Genomic DNA, 23,652 nt, shown 5'->3' on the forward strand with positions numbered 1-23,652 from the left:
CAAGGTGCTGCAAACTGAGTTTCTAGAAATCAAAGATAATGGTACCAAGGTGAACGCTGTGATCTTCTCTTTACAAAGCCTCAAATATCTTCCACTTTTCCTGTGAAATGGTTAGCTATTTAGCTGAAATTAACTGTGGATTATTTTGGCCAGTTAGTTTTACATATGTTTAAAAGCATGTTCACATTTTTAGTAATAAAGCTATGACAATTCATGTCAATGCAATCAATAGTTTCAATGCCAATAGCAAACCATTGAGATTAATGAATTGATTACGTTGTATTGTTACCTTTTTCTCTATATAGGCTACTCTAACACTACAATGGTTATGTAACATTGTTTTTGTTCAAATTCCTAATGAATTTATTCTTTTTTGAGGCAAAATATTGGAAAGCACAGTCTATACCAGTTTATTAATCTACAAGCATCCAATTACAAATCAGATTCCAGTGACATCATCTCTTTGTACTTTTACAATAGAGAATTGATTCGATTAATCAAATAGTTGTAATTCACACTGTATTGTCCCTGGAATGCTCACGCTGACAATGCTCTATGAACTCACAGAATTTTCTTTATTTGCCCATCTTCTAACCTTGCCAGATGCTGCTAAAATTTCATTAATCAATTAACGTCCAAAATAGATAATGTGTGTCTTATGCAAAAATCCTTGCGTGTTCATTTGACACAAACCATTTTTTTGTTTTACTTTCATATTCCTTAAAATTTCCTGTCAGAGGCATTATCAACATTAAAAAATTGGTGGGCTTTATTTTTAGTAGCCTCCATATAACCATATATTTGTGGGATGAATACTTAGAAAGCATATCATGTTCAGAGAGCCATATGGTTATTCTCCGATGACATATTAATGTCATTTAGTATTAATAATATTTGTGTCACTTTTTTCCTACATGTGCAAAATCTCCATAATAAACAATTTTGACCAAAAATTAGATATTCCCAATTTTTGATTAGGAAACAATTAGGCTGACAAAGGCAGTGAGTAAAACATTTGGCACTACAGATAAGTATTTCTCATGTTTTCTTCGGGGCTATAAGTAAATTTACCACTGTCACCAGAAATAAGAAAGAATTGGCTGAAACAAAAATGTAAGTACATTTTGCTGTTGGTCATGTTTGAATATGACAGAAAAACGTGCAGGAGCTGTCAATGCAGAAGGCTTTACCAGAACATAGACTTTGATATGAGTAGTTGGAGGAATATGCATAGAAAAAAGCAAAGGGCTTGGAATACACAACCTGTATTTAGAACAGCACCATGTTTGCTGCTACTGTTTGTGATGTTGACATTGCCACATCTCTGATTTTATGTTGAAGTTGGTCATTACAGACAACAGAACACTGATGATTACTAAACAAACTTTATTTAAACGTTACTTTAAGTGAAACTTTAGATTGTGTAAGTATTATCTATCTTTCCTACTTCTCAGTATTGGCCATAACATCTGCTCGGCTGTTAGGGAAAAACTCATATCTTTCCCCTGAAAAACACTAGAGTAATGTTCTGAAAGGCTATACAATGTATTACAAGAGCAGAATTGACTGAATTCCCAGTACTTGAGTCCTGCAACTAAGCCCTTACACAGAATGCCTCACCTTAGCATCACATATTTCAGATAAGTCATTGGCACTCTTGGGGGACTATAACATAAGAAGAACAATTCCTTAAGAATGTATATTCTTTCTGTGATTTGTTTACCACATTTATATTTTAACCCCTCTTCAAATTGGAAGTGTTTAGAACATTTTAAGGAAGGCATTCAGGGTGTGAGCTTTAGAGAGACAGCTTAATATGATTAAAAATTGTCTTGCATCCAAAATGTGGCATTTCTGGAACTATTTAATACATCTCCTCCATCGATGTCAACTTTCCTAACTTGCAAAGTGACTCCAGACCGATCCACCTACAGTGTAAAATAGTCTCTTTATCATATCTCTATCAAAAACACCAAAAGAATTTGGTCTTCCTAAACTTGTTAGAAGATGAAAGGGTACAATGCAGTAAGTAGTAATAAATGCAAGGAAATTGAGTTATTAGACAGGTAAGTATTCTTAAACTGCTGTTCAAGATTCAGAACCATCCTGTGGGTTCTTGTTTCTGCAGTGTTCTGAAGAAAATGTGTTAGACTCATTGATGGCAAAATCGTTTTATTTTATGTCCATGTAACCAAGTAACACTGTTTTTTGTTGTTGTTGCTGTTGTTTGTTGTTGTTGTTGTTTTTAACATTCATGTGATATATTTGGGTGCTATTTCATTTAACATGAAGTTTGGTTTTTCTAATCCCAAAGTTGATTTTCCGTCAGCATGAGATTGGCAGTTCTGATTATTCAAATTATTTATTCAATTTAACATCACTTTTATTCTGAATGAAGAAACTGCCTATAAAACCAGTGGGCACCATTTGATTAAATTAGCTTTTCTAAGACTTGTCCTGATAATTAACATTATCAGTCAAAATTACCACTCTTTGATATTTTGTTATATTTACACATTATTGAAAAACTATATGTAATTCTCCAACATTAACAAAAGTTGAAATATGCTAAAGTCATCTTAATGTGTTACTATAGACAATAAAATCAAACATTGTAAGAGTAATATTACTGACAAAATATGGCAACTACATAATGATTTTAAGTTCATGGTTTTCCAATCAAACAATAAATGCCAACAATCTGCTTGAGGTTTTGTAGTTCTGTTTTTTGATTTCTAATTTAAGAGAAAAAAGTTAATTTTCTAGTTCAGAAGGGGAAAATTAATCAGATAGCAACCTCAAAAAAGATAGAGGCAATACTGTGTTATCAACACTAATGCAAGAGAGTGATAACATAGATCATACAAACAATGGGAATATTGCAAATCATTCATTGTCAGGAGAGACTGAACCATGTGGTTTATTTTGTAATTGTTTTTCTTGAGCCAACGTTAACACTGATGTGCACTATTTGAACATATATCAACTGATAATAGAAAGAAGTAGGCCAGATGGATGTTGGGTGGCAAGAGAAAACCTGCCAAGGAGTAATGTTTCCCTAAGTAATTAACAAAAGCTGTAGTTCAATTTTTAATAATAGAAATGAAAAAATGGTTGAGTCCAATTATCTAATTTTCAGAGAAGAAAACTGAATTCTCAAGATGCTAAGTGTAATTCTATCAAAGTATAAATAGTTTTGAATAGACATTATTGTAACCCAAAAGAGAGAAAATAATATATTCTACACTTTATAAAATGGGAAAATTTAAGTACTGATTTTAATAACCACTACTTGTTTATTTTATGTGGTAATGCACTGCATAGTCACTTATCAAAATCAGAATAAGCAAGGAATTGAAACTATGTAAAAACACCAAGTTAACTGTCACTGTGAAAAGTGATGAGAATGCCACGTTTTTGATTTTATGTAGAAATCGGTTACTACAGACAGAGCAACTATCATGTGACTTCTATACCAACCTTTATTTAAATGCCTGTACCTTCCTAAGCTTAATATATCCTGTTGCTTCGTTCTAAATTAGTTTACCAAACTGTCCATATTTTCATAGTATTAAAAAGTGATTTATGTATAGTTTTTTGGTTGGTCATATCAATCCAATAATAATTTCTAAAATAATTGTAATCAATAATATTTAATTAACAAGTGTTAATACACATTTTATTCCTGAGGTCTACATATTTTAGCAGGTTTCAATTTTGCAGTTCATTTAAATTACAGTAATTACTTGGTGATAGTTGCCTAAGCCTAAGCATCCACAGAACAGTTGAAAAGATCCTTTTAGAGTTAGGCCCCAGCTTGATGGTTATCACAGAAGTCTAATTGCAATTAAAATAGTACGTTTTCTGGCAATAAAGATTTATCTCTTAAAATCTGTTTGTACAAGAATGTGCAGGTGAGGCATTATATGCATTATTTTTTAAAATATAAATTTTTGGCTTAAATATGATTTTGAAATTGGGGGATGACCTGCCTATACAAACATTTATCCATATGTAAGTTAGTGTTTTAGAAATAATTGAGTTAAAAAAACATAGTCTGGGACGGGCGCGGTGGCTCAAGCCTGTAATCTCAGCACTTTGGGAGGCCGAGACGGGCGGATCACGAGGTCAGGAGATCAAGACCATCCTGGCTAACATGGTGAAACCCCGTCTCTACTAAAAAATACAAAAATCTAGCCGGGCGAGGTGGCGGGCGCCTGTAATCCCAGCTACTCGGGAGGCTGAGGCAGGAGAATGGTGTAAACCCGGGAGGCAAAGCTTGCAGTGAGCTGAGATCCAGCCACTGCGCTCCAGCCTGTGCGACAGAGTGAGACTCCGTCTCAAAAAAAACCAAACAAACAAACAAACAAACAAACAAAAAAACATAGTCTGTCTTGCCTGTAATGTAAAGCCCAATTATGACATTTTCCTCTATGATGAAAGAAGACCAAATTTTCAGGATATGTATGTTTCTCAATTTAGGAAAACACATATATATATAAAATAAAGGTCTCTGTTTTCAACATTTATATCATTGCATTAGTTCCATGAAGTATTGTGATAAATATTCATAAGAAAATGGACTTGCCAAAATTAGAACCATCTGGAGGCAAAAGCCAATGAAACCAAACATTTATTCCAGCCAGAGTTTAATATCTATGTTCCATATCTATGTTAAACATGTCCTTTCAATGGACGGCTAAAACATTTTTTCAAAATATCATAACTTGAAATACCCCTTTTCAAAATGGATGCCTCTACAGGAGAAATTCCACTTTTAGAGAACCACTGTCTACTTTAGCTTGGGTTATTATTCAACATTATCAATGTGTGCCATGTTTTTTTAAGTAGTTTTTAATATAGCAAATATGCTAACCTCATGTAGTTAAAAAAATTAAGTTTTACTTGCTACTATATTTTATTAACACCTTTGCCTGTAGAAGGAGTGTGATTTTAAGAATGAAAAAGTACATTTCCCTCCAAATTAACCAAAGGATAAATTTAAACCTGGCATTCTTATAATTAGAGTAATAGATCTTACAATTTTACTACCCCATTGAAAGATCAAGTCTCCAGCAGTAGTTTAAAAAAATGTGAGAGAGACTTTATAAAATATATTTCAGGGAAATGATGACATCTATTTAAAATTGAGAACGAACTCATAATTTTTTAACAAGGAAATTCCAAGGAAAAAAAGTATTGTGCTTAAAATTTAATGGAATATTTTAAAGCAAAGACAATTTTTTTGATCTTAAAAAAAATTTCCCATTGTCTAATGCTGTTCCTGGATCATAGCAGTTATTTATTAGATGTCTGTTGAGTAACAGAATTAATACAAAATTTAAAAAGCCTAGCTGTGTATCTATCCATGGATCATATGACAAGGTTTTTGGCAGCAGAAAATTTCACAGCTAAATGTCAGATACTTTTGAAAACATGCAAATTTAAAACTATAGAATATATTTCTGGAATAAGCATTGGTATCCATTAGGGAAAACAGAATATGGTTCAGTAGTCTAGTGATAAGTTTGGATATTATCTCGTTGTCAGACTTACCTCCAAATAAGTGTTCAGCAGGCAGAAAAATTTCTTCAGGGAATCCATAGGGAAAGATGTGAAAGGTACAGTCCGGGAAATACACGTCTTCATAGAATAAGTAGTTGTTCATTATCTGAACTGGAATATACATAGACTTTCTGAGACAGTTACCTGTATATTATAAAAGCTAATAGAAGGCCGGGCGCAGTGGCTCACGCCTGTAATTCCAGCACTTTGGGAGGCGAGGCGGGCAGATCACGAGGTCAGGAGATCGAGACTATCCTGGCCAACACGGTGAAACCCCATCTCTACTAAAAATATAAAAAATTAACCGGGCGTGGTGGCGGGCGCCTGTAGTCCCAGTTACTCGGGAGGCTGAGGCAGGAGAATGGCGGGAACCCGGGAGGCGGAGCTTGCGGTGAACTGAGATGGCGCCAGCCTGGGCGACTGAGCGAGACGCCGTCTCAAAAAAACAAACAAACAAAAAAATGCTAATAGAGAAACCACTGATATGAAAAACATAAAATGGTACCTTCATATAATATACATGTATATATACTTGACACCATGAGAATGCTAAATATTTCAAATAAAATAATGAATCCAAATCCTTAAAGCCTGATTTTAACCATTTAAAATGTGTTTAACATTTTGCCTGATTAGGTCCATGTCTGCCTATGTGGTGGGATTAAATACAATTTACCGAACATGTACTATACGACATGCTATAAACCTTGTAACAACCCTAAGAGGTCTGATATCCAAGATAATATCCACACTACGTCCCTGCCCTGTTCCGTATGCCAATGCTATAAAATGGATATCACATCTTAGCATAAAACAAGCAGAAGCCTAAAGAAAATCACACCAGTTTTCCAGGTTTTATGTGTTTGATTAAGCTTTCTAAGCACAAAGAATGAGTATTTTTATTTTAAGTTTGTTTTGTTTTAAATTATTTTCTTCTTATGAAACCATCTTCTTATATAAAACTAGAACTAAACCATAAGGCCAATCCAAAAACAATTGCATTGCACTGAGAGGGTGGTAAAGATCAACACGAAGTTATATATTTAATTTCTTCAATCAAAATCACAATAAAGTCAGTTGAAATTTGACTAGATCTACTTCTTACTTAGTTGATAAAGTTAACTGAACTAATAACAAATCTCCACTACATTCTGCTCCAAATACAAATCAGCAACTTTATTGTGATGGTTTCAGCTGTTCCAACAAAAGGAAATGATTTTGGCCCCAGGATATTATCAAAAGGTATTTTTGGGGTACTATCATAGTGTGTAATATTTTTATTTGTTGTGTCTCATTTATGTTATTATGTCACTCACATACTCAAACATTATAAACTTGTATATTCATACATGAAAAACTTACTTATAAAATGAATATAGGTTAAATTAAGAAAAATTGTAAAAGCTGTTGGTTATTATGCTTCTAGCATAAATTTGATGAATCTCAGAAATATGATCCATATATTTTGAGGCATTTTAGCTAGTTTGATTACACCATGGATGCCATTACTTCAAAAGGGATGCTTTCCAGTCTATGGAATAATTGGAAGCAAGAACCAGCAGGTTTCAAATGATTCCAGCTGTGTTAAGTACTGACTGTGAAACAGATTCACTCTCTTATATGTGGTTTTGTAATAGGAGTGATGTATACGTGAAAATCCCAGATGGGTGGAGCTTCTGGGTAATCTATGGGGAAGTAAATTCATTACAAACACTAAAAGAAACAGAATAATTTCAAAACATGACATGCAAATGAAATAGGTAAAATACTCAAAATGAAAGATGAAGCAATTATACAAATGTGAAACAACAGGGACTAAGATCAAAAACACATATGCTATATTGAGATACCGTTATGAAGATCAACTTTACAAAAGTCCTAAATAATCCGAAACCAGACAGTGTTCTAACACAAAAGCAGATTAACACAGGTGATCGCGAAAAAGATATGATAGAACGCAGATTCAAGAAAACAACCAAAACAAAATCAAGAAAGCATTCACTAAATGAAGGTGTAAACCTCTGTCAATGGCAAGCTGGTATTCTTGGACAGGAGGTAACATTTTTTGAGTGTCTGACTATTGTGGGCCAGATATATATATAGAGAGAGATATATATAGATATAGATATATATTCACTTAATCTCAGGACAACTTTATATGGATTTGGCATGATTACACCCATGATTGCAGACAAGGAAAGCAAGGACTAGTGCATTTAAATGATGTGCCCAGTGTCACACAGTCTTTATGTAGTAGTTCACCAAGTCAGTTTTTCTTACTCCAAATATCAAATTAGTTCTCTAGTCTCCATTTCTTCAGTCAGAAAAAGTATTAAATAGGCCAAATAATCCCAAAGGTGCATTGGAGACTTGAGAATGTGTAACTGTTCTGTGAGTTCTATTAGACGCCAAATTTATGTTTCTAAAATTAATATAGTAGCTAGACACTGCATTAATCACTATTCAGCTATTATTTTGCTTCTTTTTATAGAATTTATACTTGATTCTGGCATACTGTCTGGACGTTTCAAAAGTCTATTAAGAAAACTTTAATGTGATACTTTATTTTTCTTACCGACTTGTATCTCTATCAAGCACCTATCAAAGTACTTATATTGATAATTATGTTTAGTAGTAATAAATCAATGATCTAAGTACCAAAAGGTTTAAATAAAAGGTTGGGGTGAAGAGGCTTGGAAGTGAAGGAATCTGATCCTGTTTATTTGGCTCACCTCTTGCCTTCTCATTATGTCCTAATATGAAAAACCATGAGATTATGGGCAGACATAATGATATGTCCAAAATCACGAAGAAAATAGGACCCACAGACATCTCTAAGTGATGGAAGAATATATTTTGAACATGAATGATGACTTTCTCAAATGATTGTTGTAAAGATTAAATCAGTGGAAAATATTATATATATAAATTATAAATTCAAGATCACTGATTTTCAGGTTACATCAAAATTTACTGAATGCCTACTAAGTTCACTCTTTTCAGCACTGTTGTGAGTTCAGTGTTAGAAATACAAAGGTAAGTAAGACACAGTCTCTTACTTTGAGGAACTTTCTTATATTCTCTAAGATTATTATGCTTTAAGTAAAGGCATACCAGTATTTAGTTTTACTGAGTTGCCATTTGAGACCAAAAGATCATCAGGAACCAGGGCCATGTTAGGAACAATCCTAAAATACGCCAGGGTTGACACAGTATCAGCTGGAGAGGATGCACAGTCCCTGCAAATAACAGATGGTCCTGCAGGAATAGTTTAAACCCTGGGGAGTGTTGCTCCCAGTATCATACAGAAGTCAATGACCCTTAGCTAAAGCAGAATTTAATTGTCTAAAACAGAGACTTTAGGTGTCAAGAAGTTTTTACTTAATTATTATCATGTTTAAAAATCAATCAATGAAATCAACATATTTTGTTACCACTGCATGGCAGAAAATCTTACCATTTAAGACCAAGAATGAAAATTAATTTATGTCATACTAAAATATCCTAAAAACTGTGTCCATTTTTACTATGGTGTAATGCAATTTTGATACCTATTTAAATTTTGAGGCAAAAAATGATTATTTTTGTGTAAATTCTACCATCTCTTTTATGTTGGAAATTTGAATGGGTTGAGAATGCGTTGAAATATTATTAATCTATATAGCTAAATCTAACATTATTCCTTAACTTGGAAAAAGGCATCAGTAAGAAAAACTCAATTTAAAAAATAGCAAAGGAAAATATATTATCTGAGACCATAAGTCAGAATAAATATGAATTTACTATTTCTAGCAAGAAAGAACACGTCATAGATTTTATTTCACACTTTATGGTTGTCTTAAGCAAATATATAAGGAGAAGATTATGCAGAAATAATTTCACGTCACTTTAAAATCCATCAAGAAACTAAGAAGTCAGATGTATTAACAACATACATGAATACAGTCCACCTAGTGAATGACAAGAAATGGAGCAAAGAAAAGTAGCCAGTCCAGGTGTGTTCCCAGCTGACACACAGAAGGAAGGCTATTGTGATTCTAGACACCCAATGTGAAAATCGGTTCAATAACATGAATATATGACACAGGACGGCATCAACTCACAACTCAGAACTCACTCCATTTTGTCTCCATTTGTCACTTGCACCTTCTACAAAAAGTTTCCTGCCGAATCCTATATAGCTGTGTATTTGAAAGTCCTCAGCATGCAGCTGCTATCACACAGAGGCACAGATTGGTTGCATCCACCAAATCCAAAAAACCACCAGAATTTTTCTTTCCAGAAAATGTCTACTATAGAACTACTATTGTCAGCAGAAGACATTCTCCTTCTATAAAAGTTACAGCTTCATTTCATAAGTACTTCTGTGTTTCCATTCTTTTCTTTATTGAGGTTTGTTTAATGAGAAAAAAAAAACTAATTCATTGAATTGCAATTGCCATTGTCTTGCACAAAACTGTTTTCTTTTCTAAATCAATCATCTATTATGACTCTCACAGGCCCCTGTGACTACTGTGGGCTGCATATGGATTACACACTTTTTCTAATAGGTGAAAATATAGGATTTATAAAATCATTTCAAAATATGCATGGCTCCTTGCTCTGATTTATATCTAACAGGGCTAGTCAAAGACATTAAGCATTAAAGAACTGCAAGAGATTTTACTGAACACCGTCATGAAGGTAAATATATTGAAATCCATGTATGTCTAGAACAAAATGCTGTGCTACAAATACACACCATATTTACAAACGCAGCAAAGATGAATTCTAAAAGTACAGTTTGAGAAATGATTCAATAGCAATTCCTATGAAGACGGAAGTATTCACTTAGTACCAGGCCTCTTCATTATGGTAATGCTATATAGTCTTATAGACACGTAGGGTGTTAATCTGATTTATGTTCAGAAGACAGTCTGCACACACAATTGAGAATTTCTTCTTAGGAGAAATGAAGGCCAGATCATGGGCATCAGAGATACCACAAGGAAGTACAAGCAAGCCGGCATCATCTATCTTGAATAATTAGAATCATCAAACAGCAAATCAGTCCAGTGTAAGGCATGTATTTGAGATTTTATTCTTTCAGTCACATCCAATGTTTCTGCATTTGGAAAAAATAGGCAAGACTAATTCCCTAGACTATAAATCACTCTAATGTGGAGGGAAATGTGTTAGCTAGTTGTATTACAAAGCCTTTACTTCATATTTAATAGGCACCTGCAATACCAGCATTATACAAAGCTCTCTACTTTGCAAATCTTTAAAACCCCACTTAATTTTCAGCACTGATTTCCTGCAATCTAAGAGCTTATGAAGGGTTCACTGTGTTCATACAGATCTATGCAAAATGTGCCAGAGCTTCCCGGTCTGTGATGGCATTCATTTGGAGGTGAATCCCAAATTTCTATCACTGGCATGCTTATTTCCGACTAAAATAAATATTCTCAGAATGAAAGCTGAAGATTAAGAAGACAAAAAAGGAGTCAAAGTAACTAGCACTGGGAGAGATATATGCAAATATCAGTTCAATGACAATTCTTCATACCATTTACAATAGAAGCTTAAAGACCCAAATACTCTGCAATCCATTAGCTCCTCAATATCCTGAAAGGGATTAGAGTGTTTCTTAATCAACTGCTAACAGGCTGAAAAGGCCCAGAGAGTGGATATTAACAAAGCAGTGTAATACTCAAATGCAGAGATGGTTGGATAGACAGACAAACTATAGAAGAATGTTAAAATACAAGATATCACACAAACATGATAAAATTGACCACATTTCCATTCTTTCCTATAGCCCACATGATTAAAAATCTATATAAATTACTTAGTGGTGAAGCTGTATGTAGCAGAGTCCTTTCAAGGACAGATAAATTAATTTCATATATTTTCTCAAGGATCCGGAATAATTAGTATAAAATGAAGAAAGAATCAATCAAATATTCCTCAAAGACCTTGACTGTGTTTCTATATTTGCCATTATTAGCTGTACAGGTGGTCCCAAGCCCATCATTTTAAACGTGATATGTGCTTATGGCACTCTAATCAATCAAACTGTAAAAGATCAAGGGAAAATATTTTCATATGCCATTTAAATAATGAATAAATATGTGAAAACAGATCCCTAATGAATAACTTTGAGTTATTCATTCCTTATATTTATATGCTATGCCTCAGAAAATTCTACTGATTCTGTCACTATTCTTGTCTATCAGAGACAAACTGTCTATAGGACAAAAATATGAATGAGAAAGATTAAATATGGGTTGTTTTTCCAGTGTATTTCTGTATCACTCTTTACTGTTAAAAGAAGGACAGTTGTTTAACTTATTTAGGAATTTGAAAATTTAATGAGTCTTGACTTACAGAACAAAAAGAATATAAATCAAAAGCAAAATGTCAATCATGGTAATAAATCTTTTTTGTTCTATGTTTCTGATGACTGACAGCCCAATAGGTTTGTATCAAACAAAAGCAAAAAGCATGTATTCCTTTCTAAATGAAATGTTTGAGAGATTTGACAGTTTTAAATAACAACCAATGAAATCTTAAACAACAGAGTGCATCTCCTATGTACATGAGAGATCCTCTTTCTACATTTGTCTTTACTTCTGTAGTATAATGCAGATTTGGGGATTGCTGACTATGTCAAAGGCTATAAGACATTAGCATTATTACTTACAAAGGAGTCTGACTTCTGTGTCTCCATGAAACTTTAGAATAAGCCTCTTCCTGACTTGCATTTCCAAATTTTCAATAATACCTGGCCTGTGATTAGAGTCATATTTTAACAAATCTGATATAAATTTTAGGGTCCTTATATGTAATAAATTGTGGAAAAAATATTAAATGCTAAGTCGGGTGTCAAGAAGGCCAAACTTTTAAAAATCTGCATTAACTGATTTGTACTTTCCAACTCAGTGAAATATATAAGATATTAAATGATGTATTAATATTAGTAAGAGAGAAATTTCTAGTTATAATAAAGAATTACTTTCAAGAAGACACCAAACTGAATTCAAAGAAAGCTTGCACTAAGGATTTTAAGTCAAAGTAGTAAACAATCCACTGGATTTTCAGTTTTGTATTGTTTTTAACTATATACAAGCTAAGAGTTCACCTTTAACAAAATCAAACTGAGAAGTATTGTAGAAGAGCAATACAGACATCTGACTTGGCCCTGAAACCCTGTAAACACCCAGAGTGGTATAGCGGGACCAAGGCTACAACTGTAACTTTCAGCATTTAGTGGATTTCTGAATTCCCCCAACCAAAAAAAAAAAAAAATTAGATATAAAAACAATCTAAATAACACAACAAAAATTGTTGTGGAAATAAGATTATAGAAAACAAAATGATTTAATGGTGTCACTTTCATAACTCAGCACTGTAGTATAAAATTATGTAATATGAAAAAGGATGCATTACAATGCCATATCTAATATTATAATTTATAGATATTTTACATACATCAATATGAAAATGAAACCTCAACGTTCAAAATAAATCATAGTTCATTATGAGAAAATTTGATTTTAGATTTGAGGCTTTTCCTTAAATCTAAATTCCCTCTGTTTTATAATTTCACATATTTTAAGTTAATATATGAAATCATAAGAAGAAAAAATGATAGCTTGCAATTATTTAAATAATAAGAATATGTTCACACCATAAGAATGTAACACGTTATTATAAGTACAGTATTTTCAAAGTAATTTCAATGATACCAAAGCCTGAACTGTTTCACCATAAGGATGACTGATCTGAAACTAAGGAGAACATTAATGTTCCTTGTTTCGATATCTAGAATTAATGGCAACAAAAAAAGTATAATAATAAGAGAATAGAATATTGTCACCACATGTATTATTTTCTCTATGTTATCAAATATTCAGGCATCAGCAGACATGTCTATGTTTAATACAATAGCAACTTTTCATTTTTATTCTCCTTAAGGTTATTAGCAATGGAATGCCAAAATGTATCTTGAATTTTATAGCTTAGGAATATCAAGATGGAAAGAAAAATGGTCAAATGTTCGTCTCACAAACCCAACTGGAAAGATAGTCAGTTTAAATGTATGGCCTATCCTCATTTCAAAAACCCGTGTCAATATCCAAGGGTTCTGGGTATCTTCTACCTCATAAGTATGAAAACTGACTTCATGACCACAGGGCACTTAGCCAAAGAGCCATAGCAATAAAAATCACAACAGATAACATTTTACAAATGATTCGCATTTGGGGGATCAATTGTCACCCGTGTCCAACTGTCACTATATATATCTATTCCAAAACTTAATAATTGAAAATATCTTAAAGTTTTTTGCTAGCCTCACATTAGTTAACATTTGCTCCCTTCATTTTCAATTGCATATTTTTCCTAGCTGTTCTAAATATCAATTCTATGACTGCCTTCTGCATTTTTACATAACATAATAACATTTCAGTAGTGGTTGTAGTAGATTATTCAAAAATGAAAAGTAATCACAAATGTAATATAGTATCTCTAAATGGTTTGGAATAGAAGAAATTCCCTTTACACGGTAAAAATTACATGTATACACTTAAGTACAGCATGCATACACATTTTCAGTGTATATATTCCTCAATATATAGACAAATATATATGAACAAATACTCTAGATTGTGAAAAGTCAGGATGTTTAAAGCTCTAAAATGAGTATTTCCTTTAGAAAATTAAATGACTGTTTACCCAGAACCACAGTCTAGTGCAACTCTTACAGACTGTTTTACTACTTGAAGAAGTTGTCGAATGTTAATGGGTGACTATTTCTTTTACTTTAACATTTTCATTTATCTTCCCTCTTCCCACCCCCGAAAAACCACACAGGGGCCAAGAAAATTAATTCCCCAAATGCTGTCAACTGGGTTGGGAAACAGTAATAAACAGCTTACTGTAAAGCCTCCAGCTACAATAAAACAGCTGTCAATAAGTGGGCTGAGAGTTGGGCTGTGCAAAAACAGGTTCTCTGGATATGATAATATGAGAGGGAAAGAAGCTGACACTTTCTGTTTCAATATGCTAAGGCAGTGGTTCTCAAAGTGTGGGCCCTGGACTAGCAGCATCAGTATCACCTAGGAACTTGTTAGCAATGTATATTTTCAGGCCTGACCTCAGTGGTACGAAATCAGAGCCTCTGGGGTAGAACCCAACAATACATGTTTTAAGTAGTGCTCCACATGATTCCCAGGCATTCCACAGGGAGAATCAGTATCAAATTTTAAAACAATATCCGTCAACAATACCGTTTTTCTTTTAGGCAAATATACCAATGAATTTTATCGTTTAAAGCCTTATTGGAATTGATAATGTTGTCGTTTTCATCCTCTTAACCGTTTGGCTGTGAACTTTGTTGTTGTTTTTTTACAAATAAATACTAAGACATGGTCTTTTGCCAAAAAAAAAAAAAAAAAGCTAAATTCTTAACCTATAAAGGCTAACAGCACTTCCAAAAATGTGTAAGAAATAATCTGTGAAAAATTTAGTGACACATGAAAGCTTTATAAAATAGAGTGAATGAGGAATATGATTTACAGTGTTTCCTACGTTCTTTTCAGGTTAACACAAGGGAAAACAGCAAGGGGAAAAATATCAGACAATATGGGAATTGATGTACCACAAACAAATTCATGATGAAAACATCAGACGTTATGTTTTCGTTATACACACAGTTTAAATGAGTGAAATTTAAATGTGGTAAACTTTGACCCAAGAATCTTGCATTTTACCCACATATCAATCAATAGCATAAAATGAAAAGATGATGTGAGCAATAGTGCTCACACAACTAAAATCTTCACAGATTGTATTTTTAAAATAAATTCCTTAGAAAGTTTTTGTAGTAAGAAATGTTACTCTTTCAAAACGGTGTAGCTTCAGGAGCACATTTTATATAAAAGCCACTAGTTGAAAAAGATTTTACTTTTTAGTTTAACTAGAACAGCTGCAGATAGCAATCATACAGTTCAGTGAAAACAAATTTGTAAAGGGTAGTATATATTTGATGTTATTCACTCATAGGAAATATGCTTCTTTTATCCTAAAAATGTACATATTACTCTGTATATCACTACTACTTCTCCACCGGCTTCTCTTTTCTGCAACATCACATTATTTCTTTTTCAGCATGAAAACTTTTAAAAGGTGTAAGCAAAGTCATTTTAATAGCTCTTTATCATAATAGTGAATTACCTAGTTTCATATGAACATTGGAATACCTATAGGAGAACTGCAAAGTGACACATGGTCACAAGGAATTTCTAAAATGCACTTTAGTACCAGTCAGAGAATTACTCAGTATCCCATTTGAAAGATTACATCATACAAACAAAGACTTTTATGACTGACTAAGCCTCAACAAAAGATCTTTTGCATACTTTGCTGAAATGCACTTAACATTTATGCCACTACACTATATATAGGTTCAACTTTTGGGAAGGTCAGAAAAAGTGGTTCTATACATCAATGCTACCAACACCACACATAGACAGAAAAAAAAAATGATGCTGGAAGTATATCAGTACATTTCTTTGGAAAATAAATGTCAGACTTTACATGAAAAATTTTAAGTCATCATATTAGTTTCTCAACATAATTATGCATATCATAAAATACCATAAGTGTATTGTGAGTGACCTTTACAATAGAAGTAAATAATTTGAAAAATTTTCTTTCTGTTCATTAAAAGAGCAACTTTTTAATTAAACTCATTTAATTTCATAAATTACTTTACTTATCATAGTTAACTATTTAACTTTTAAAAACCTTTACTAAGCCTGAACATTTTCTAAATTTTAAAACATCAACCTCTTTTCAAATGCTTACAAAGTTAACACAAAAATTAGTCGTTCCAACTTTGACTTATATGTAATCATCTCATAGTTTCCTTTAAAATTCTATACTGATTTAAGTCCTTTCTTCCTGTGTATTTAAGCTCTAAATATTTGTACTTTTAAAACGCTCTAATGTTTAATATATTGCCTTAAGAATGGAAATTTTAGTTGTATGGTAATATGTATTATACTTGATGTTCTGGGAGTATCTGTGTGACTCATTGTCAAAATTACTCTTATAAATATTTTATTACCATGAAGCCTTAAGTCATTCCAGAGCAATAAATGATAGTTGGTAACACCCTATTTCACCCCACCCTCAGAAAATGAAAACTCTTGATTCTCCAAAGACTAATCAATGATAACTGTCAATACTGTTCTGCAAATTAATTTTGCCTTACTTGATTTTCTAAAATCTATATGTTCCTTATTTATAAACAAGTACAGATGGGCCATCACCATAGGTGAACTCCATACCGACAAAGACAGAACTAGCATTATGAAATCCTAGAAAGTTGGTGTGCTGAGAGCTAATCACAAAAGAGCAAGCAAATGAACTTAAATGCTAGTTGCTCCAGAGCAACTATCATTAAATAAAAGGTATCTTTGGCTGTACTACCAGCTTGATCCTTCCCTCCCCCTTCTCCTTGCTACTGCGGGATTGGCACCTGGCCAGCACAAGCGACATGATACCCTAGTGCCATCTACAGGCTATTATCGATATTCAAATTTTGTGGCAACAGACAAGCCCCAGTGAAATAAATTAGACAGCGCTGCATTTAAATCTTTATTAACAAGGAATTATTAGACCTAAGGAAAACTAATTCTGGATTTTGTTGAAATATGAGTTTCTCAGCCTCTTAATCCCTCTTCATATGGCATATTTCACAGTTTAAAATGAGTTATGACAGATAACTTATGCATTACTAAGATGAGAGAATATTTACAATGGATTCATTCTTTTCTTTTTAAATCAGTTATATTAGGCAGCAAGCATTCTTTTTTTTTTTTTTTTTTTTTTTTTTTTTTGAAAGAGCATTTGGCCACTGTGGACACTAAAAATCTTTCTATTAAGTACCGAATCTAATATATTACAATAAAATAATTTGAAATCAAAGAGAAGACTTCCTATATGGCTTAGTTGCAATCTATCAATGATCATGTGCTTCATGGCTGATGTACATTTAATATTCTACTATCCTGTTTAGAGACTAAAAAAAAATTAACCCCTTTAGCAACCACAGCTCCAACATAATTGCAGTCACACCTTCAAAAGTCATTTAAAACTTGAGATTTGAAGGTGACTTTTTAGATCAAAGGGTAAGGTGAAAATCTTGAAGCAGTCAATTTGGAAACCCCAGGAGCAGAATGTGGCATATCAGGACAGGTTTTCTTCTTCAGCAAACATTATCTTGGGACATTTTGGAATAATTTTCTCTTTTCATCTTTTGCCATTTGAAGGAAACTGGGAGGTTAAAATATTCTCAGAACTCAGAAATCTCAAAGCTGTTCTAAAAATTCTTGACCGAGCCCCAGAGGAATAGAAAAGGGGTCAAGTTTTTTTTTACCTCTTTCTAACTAAGCTAAAGTTAGACCAAAACAACAGACACACTGGCACGTTAATACTGGTTGACTGGGCACTTGTATGCAGTACTTATAGACCAGTAAAAGTGCTCGTTTACCTGTCTCGTGTGTAAGGGGCCCTTTGTCTTGAAGCCTCCTTGGGAACTGCACTCTGAGGCACTGAAGTGATCTGAACTAGTGGAAGAGCGTTTAGAAAGGGTGTCACAACCCCCGACAAAGGTGTTGTCCAAAGGGAGTTCCTGAATCACATGATGCTTTTTCACGGAAACTGGAGTGTCTGGTTTGAGATGAAAAGCAGGCTGTGGAGAAGCAGATTTGTAGTGCTTGGCCAGGTCAGGACTGTTAGGCTTGAACGTTGTTGGAGGTGCCGGGCCCCAGTCAAATCTTCCTATACTTTGCTCCTCCAGTTCAGCCGGCAGGCTTATTGTCCCATTGATAGGTTCATGAACTGCATCATCGGGTTTGGACTCTTCGATAGTAACAAAGTTCAAAAGAGAGCTTTTGGGAGACTTCCTTTTCTTTCTTTTCTTTTTCTTGTTTTGTTTGTTCTCCTGGTTTGGGGACATCCATTCGGCACCTTGCTTGCTCCTCTGGGCTGCTTTGAACCTTGATGCATGGCGACAGCGCACCAGAACAGTGACGAAGATCACAACAATGACCACCATGGCACCGGCGATGATGGCAATCATGATGGTTAGATAGTCCTCATTTTGATAGGGTTGGCTACTATCCCCTATGTTCCTGTCCAACGGGGTCTCCATAGTCCTGCGGATCAAGTCATAGATATAGGAGGCATTTCCAGCAGTATCGTTAACATAAAGGAATACAAGCACAAGCGTGTGCAAAGACTTAGGGTACCCCAGGTCACTTATGTTGACCACCAAACGATGCAATCCCACATCAGTAGGTGCTGGTTTTTCTTCCAGAGTAATGTTACCTGTTACTGGATCAATCCGAAATAAGCCTTTGTTGTTTCCACTCACTATAGTATACTTTAGTTCGGCATTCATTCCAGTGTCAACATCCACTGCAAAAACTTCTGCTACCACGGAGCCAGGAATGGCTGAGAGGGGCACCAACTTAAAGGAAGTATTAGACGGTGGAGAAATGACAACTGGGCTGTTGTCATTAACATCCATGACGTTGATAGTTACTTTTGCAGTAGAGGAACGAGGTGGCTGTCCTCCATCAGTAGCTTTGACATCAAAAGTGTAGGAACTCTGCTGTTCTCTATCAAATGAGACATTTGACTTTATGACTCCAGAATAGGGATCCAACACAAAATTATCATTGTCATTTAGAATGGAAAGAGTCACAGCTTTATTCTCTCCAGCATCTGCATCTGTCACTGTGATTACCCCCACAGTACTATACTTTGGCAGATTCTCAGACACAAAAAATTGAAAATGATTATGAGTAAACTTGGGGCTATTGTCATTCTCATCCAGAACAGTAACTATCACAGCAGCTTGGCTTTGGAGGGGAGGGGTCCCATTGTCCCTCGCAGTTACTGTAAAAATGAATCGTTCTTGTTCTTCTCTGTCAAAGACTCTGGAGGCTGTCAAAACTCCTGTTTTTCGGTCCAAATCAAAGAAGGAGGCATTCGGTCCAAGCTGATAAACAATGTCTGCATTTTTCCCACTGTCTTCATCTGTGGCACTAATAGTTGTTAAGTATAACCCACGTCGGTTGTTTTCAGAAACTGACAGCTCAATTACAGGCTGGTTGAAAACTGGTGGGTTGTCATTTTCATCCTCAAGCTTAACCCTTACCAGGGCAGTCTGATTTAAACTGGGCTTCCCAGAATCAGAGGCAACAATTTTAAAGCTGAATTCTTTGGTGCCCTCATAGTCCAACAAAGAAGAGGTCTCTAACAAATATTGGTTGTCATATACTGCCTTCAAATGAAATGGGACCTCTCTTTCAATAAAACAGATCACTTTGCCATTCACATCTGTGTCCTTATCTGAAACTGTAATTAGGGCAATCTTTGTATTGACAGGATCTTTCTCAGATAAATACACGGTGCCATTGATGGGACTTATAATGTACCTGAGGTCTATATTAGGAGGGTTATCATTTACATCGGTGACATTGATGGTAACCGTTGCTCGAGCAGGAGTGGAGCTGCCATCACTAGCCAGCACTGTCACTTTGTGAATGGCTGTCTCCTCTCTATCTAAGGACCTCTGAACTGTAATCAGCCCAGTAGTATTATTTAAAGCAAAGAGTCTTTTGGTTGCAGGGGCGACCTGGGCACCAAAAATGTACCGGATTTCAGCATTACTGCCTATATCTGCATCAGTGGCATGGAGCTGAATTACAGAGGTACCTACAGGAGCATTCTCTGGAATATGCACCTCCACTTGACCCTCTTTAAACACTGGCCGGTTGTCATTTACATCACTTACTGTGACCTGCAGTATGGCCGTACTGGATTTCTGTGGAGTGCCTCCATCCTCTACTTTGATTTTCATCACATAGGTATCTTTCTGTTCTCTATCCAAGTTTTGCTGAACAATCAATTGTGGCCACTTCTCTCCCTCCGGAGTTTCCACGATATCCAGTCCAAAAACACTCTGCCCATTTAACAATTCATAATGCTGTACACCATTGAAGCCTGTGTCAGGATCTGTTGCTGATGGAATTGGAAAGCGGCTGTTGATCAAAGTGTTTTCTGGAATGGAAATATTGATGACAGGAGATGGAAACATGGGGGCATTATCATTGGTATCCTTGACAATTATTTTTATTTTGATCAGCCTGAAGAAGTCATTGGGGAGGATCACCACCTCAAGTTCAAAGAAACACTCATTCTCCTCAGCATATGAGGCACCAGCACAGAGTTTTTCTCTGTCTATTCTGTTGGAGGTTGTGAAAATTTCTCCAGTGCTGCTGGATACTTTCACCAAAGGGGCATCCCCAGCTTTAGAAACCAGTCTGTAGACAAGGCTGGCACTGGTCCCTGTGGCAGCATTGATGTGAGAAATGTTCAGATCCTTTGGTATGTTTCCTATGGGCACATTTTCAGGCAATTCCTCTCTAATAGTGTAAATAAGTTCTTGAGCTATTGCGGAATCCAGCCTTAAACAGGCAATCAGAGCAGCCAACAGGTAAAAATCCCTCAGGTCCATGATAATGTATTTATTTTCTTTTCCTGGATTTTAGGGTTTAAAGGTTTCCACTGAGGAATGATGCACAAATTGGAAGAGGAAGCGTGCATGGACTGGAGGATGCATTATATCTCATCACTTATTTGGAGACAGCCACTGTCAACACAATCGTATAGACAATATTATTCTTCAGTAAATAAAAACATACTGTCACAAAATATCACCACACATTTTCCCCTGCACATTAGTAAACATGGCAGTTTGCTCTGCCACTGTTTGCAAGTTTACTCTGTGGAGAAAAAAGCACTAAATATCTCCTGCTTGTTGCATTTGCCGGGAGGAAATAAAATTTTCTACTTTTGAATTAACGACAGCTGCTATTTTTACCTATATTCACGCACGTTGTTTTTCAGAATACTGTTTAATTCAAAACAAGCATTCTCGTTCTCCTCTCCCCCTCTCCCCGTCTCACCCTCCTCCTAGAGCCTCTAACCCGCCTCCCTCAGTCTTTTTAGGTGCAAGTGAAAAACCCTAAGTATTTAGCTATGGTTCCTACTAATTGCTTTGTCACATGTCAAATGTGTTTTCTTCTCTGCCACACTGAGTCACCTATTTTTTCTAAAAAGGCTATCTTTTTCTTTCCTCCCAGTTCTTCAACTGCCTTCTAATACAATCTTACTGGGAAACGAGCATCCGGACATGCTGCTGCAGCATCAGAAGCAGTAGTCACCGGCCACTACACATCCTCATTGCCTAAAAGCACAACACCAAGACTTCAGATTTCTTGCCCACAGCTTGCTCTCCTTTCTCCATATTGACAAATTATCCCCATTAGGATTCGTAAACACATTAAAACTTTTAAAAATGTATAATAATATAGGATTCCTTTTCCTAGAGGTGGAAGAGAGTGCCGAGATATAAGTGAAACGCAGCTAACATTCCCATGTAACATCACAATATTTCTACTGAACATAAAAGAGAAAAAAAAATAAAGCTATTTCTTAATCCTGATTTCTGGTTAGAATATTAGTAACATTTGCCACACATAAATACTGCAACCCAATCATGCAGGTAAAAAGGCTTCTGCTTAGATGCTCCTGTAACTGCAGTTTAAACGGGTGCAAGGCTCCAGGCAGCTACGTACTTGAGTAGGACTGGTCAGTTCTCAGGCTCTAATCTTATCTGCATTAGGCTGCACAGTAGCTGATGCCCGCGATTAGTTCCGGCAGAGTGATGCAGGTAGGGATGCAGATACAGCCGAGTAGGTGAGCTCTGCCCCAACCGTCTACCCAATTACAAACATCTTTCGTCTACACTGAGGACACATCTAAACACGAATTTACAATTATGCATGCGAAACTTTACACTTACGTTAGTTGCCTCAACCTTTCTCCTTTCCCAGTATGCTGCAGTTAGGAATGATTTGTTCCAACACATAGAAAGCCATGCATCTGGTAGCACCAGTTTGGGGAGAAATCAGAAGCAGCAAAACGTTTCCTCCCTGTAAAATGTGTTGCTTCGGACTGGCAAATTAGCAACTCCAGAGAACAAATTCACGGATTTGTCGTTAGTCATTCTCTCCACATTTCGTCTCTCTTCCCCACTGGGTCTGGGTTCTTCTGGGTATGTAGCACACACACAACATTCAGTTGCACTTCTTCAGCTCAGGGATATTTTCCACAGCATCAAGCATACCATTTCCATCCGATGCCAGTACTGCTTAAGTCTCTAACTTCTTGTAGGAAACGTCAGAGTTGCGGTGATGGTGATTCTCTGACCGTTATCCGGGTGACAGTTGCCCGAAAAATTCCTAATCTGTTATTTCTTGCGTGCTTCAGAGACTCTAAGGCGCTCCTTTCCGTCTCGCATACTCTCCCTCTCTCCCTTCTCCTCTGCCCCTCTCTCCTTCTCCCTCTCCTCTCTCTCCTCTCTCTGAACTGAATTTCTTGATATAACTCTCAATAAGCCCAGAGGGAGGGCGTGATTGCCCAGGCCCCGCCCCCGGGCTCTGATTGGCCTGCATCTTGCGGTGCGGGCGGCCGCAGCCGGGCGCGAGGGAGGGGGCTCGGAACAAGGCGCTGACTGTCTCCCAGCTTCCCCTCCTCCTCGCCCCCTCGGCAGCCGCGAAAACCCGGAAATCTGATCCTGACCCCAGGAGAGCCGGGTTCCAGGAGGTGCACTGAGCATGCTCAGCAGGGTCCGGCGTTGGGTGGGACGCGCCGGCGCTCCCCAGGCCCGCGCGGAAGCGGCGCTCGCAGGCTCTGGCAGGGAGCGAACCTCCGAGCCCGGGCGGTCAGGCGGGCAAGGGCAGCGCGGGAGCCCTGCAGGGCGCGGGCGCGGATCTGGGGAACCGGGGCCACCGCTGCGGGCGGATCGGTGTCACCGAGGCGGCTTCGCACATCTCTTTGCTAAGTGGAGGGGCCAAAATGCATAGATGGGGGAGTCTACCCAGGATCCGAGGCGCGAGACGTACAGCCACCCCTAGGTAGGGAGCACGAGCCAACAGATCCCCGGAGTGCGTTAAATGAACA

The 23,652-nt window shown here is 36.1% G+C and overlaps 1 protein-coding gene across 2 annotated transcripts in view; it reads right to left on the bottom strand.

Annotated features, from left to right (window-relative positions):
- PCDH9 (protocadherin 9) overlaps positions 1 to 23,074 on the bottom strand; it is a 955,593-nt gene extending 932,519 nt beyond the window's left edge. Inside the window, exons 1-2 of one of the 2 annotated variants that reach the window (XM_015121163.3) lie at positions 22,493 to 23,074; positions 18,107 to 21,277 (exon numbers count right to left, since the gene is read on the bottom strand). In XM_015121163.3, the coding sequence (XP_014976649.1) occupies positions 18,107 to 21,142 (3,036 nt within the window). In that variant the 5' untranslated portion in view covers positions 21,143 to 21,277; positions 22,493 to 23,074. 2 annotated transcript variants of the gene reach the window in all.
- Between the last annotated feature and the right edge of the window lie 578 nt (positions 23,075 to 23,652).

The sequence above is a fragment of the Macaca mulatta genome, chromosome 17, assembly GCF_049350105.2.
Source record: "Macaca mulatta isolate MMU2019108-1 chromosome 17, T2T-MMU8v2.0, whole genome shotgun sequence".
NCBI classification, from domain to species: Eukaryota; Metazoa; Chordata; class Mammalia; order Primates; family Cercopithecidae; genus Macaca; species Macaca mulatta.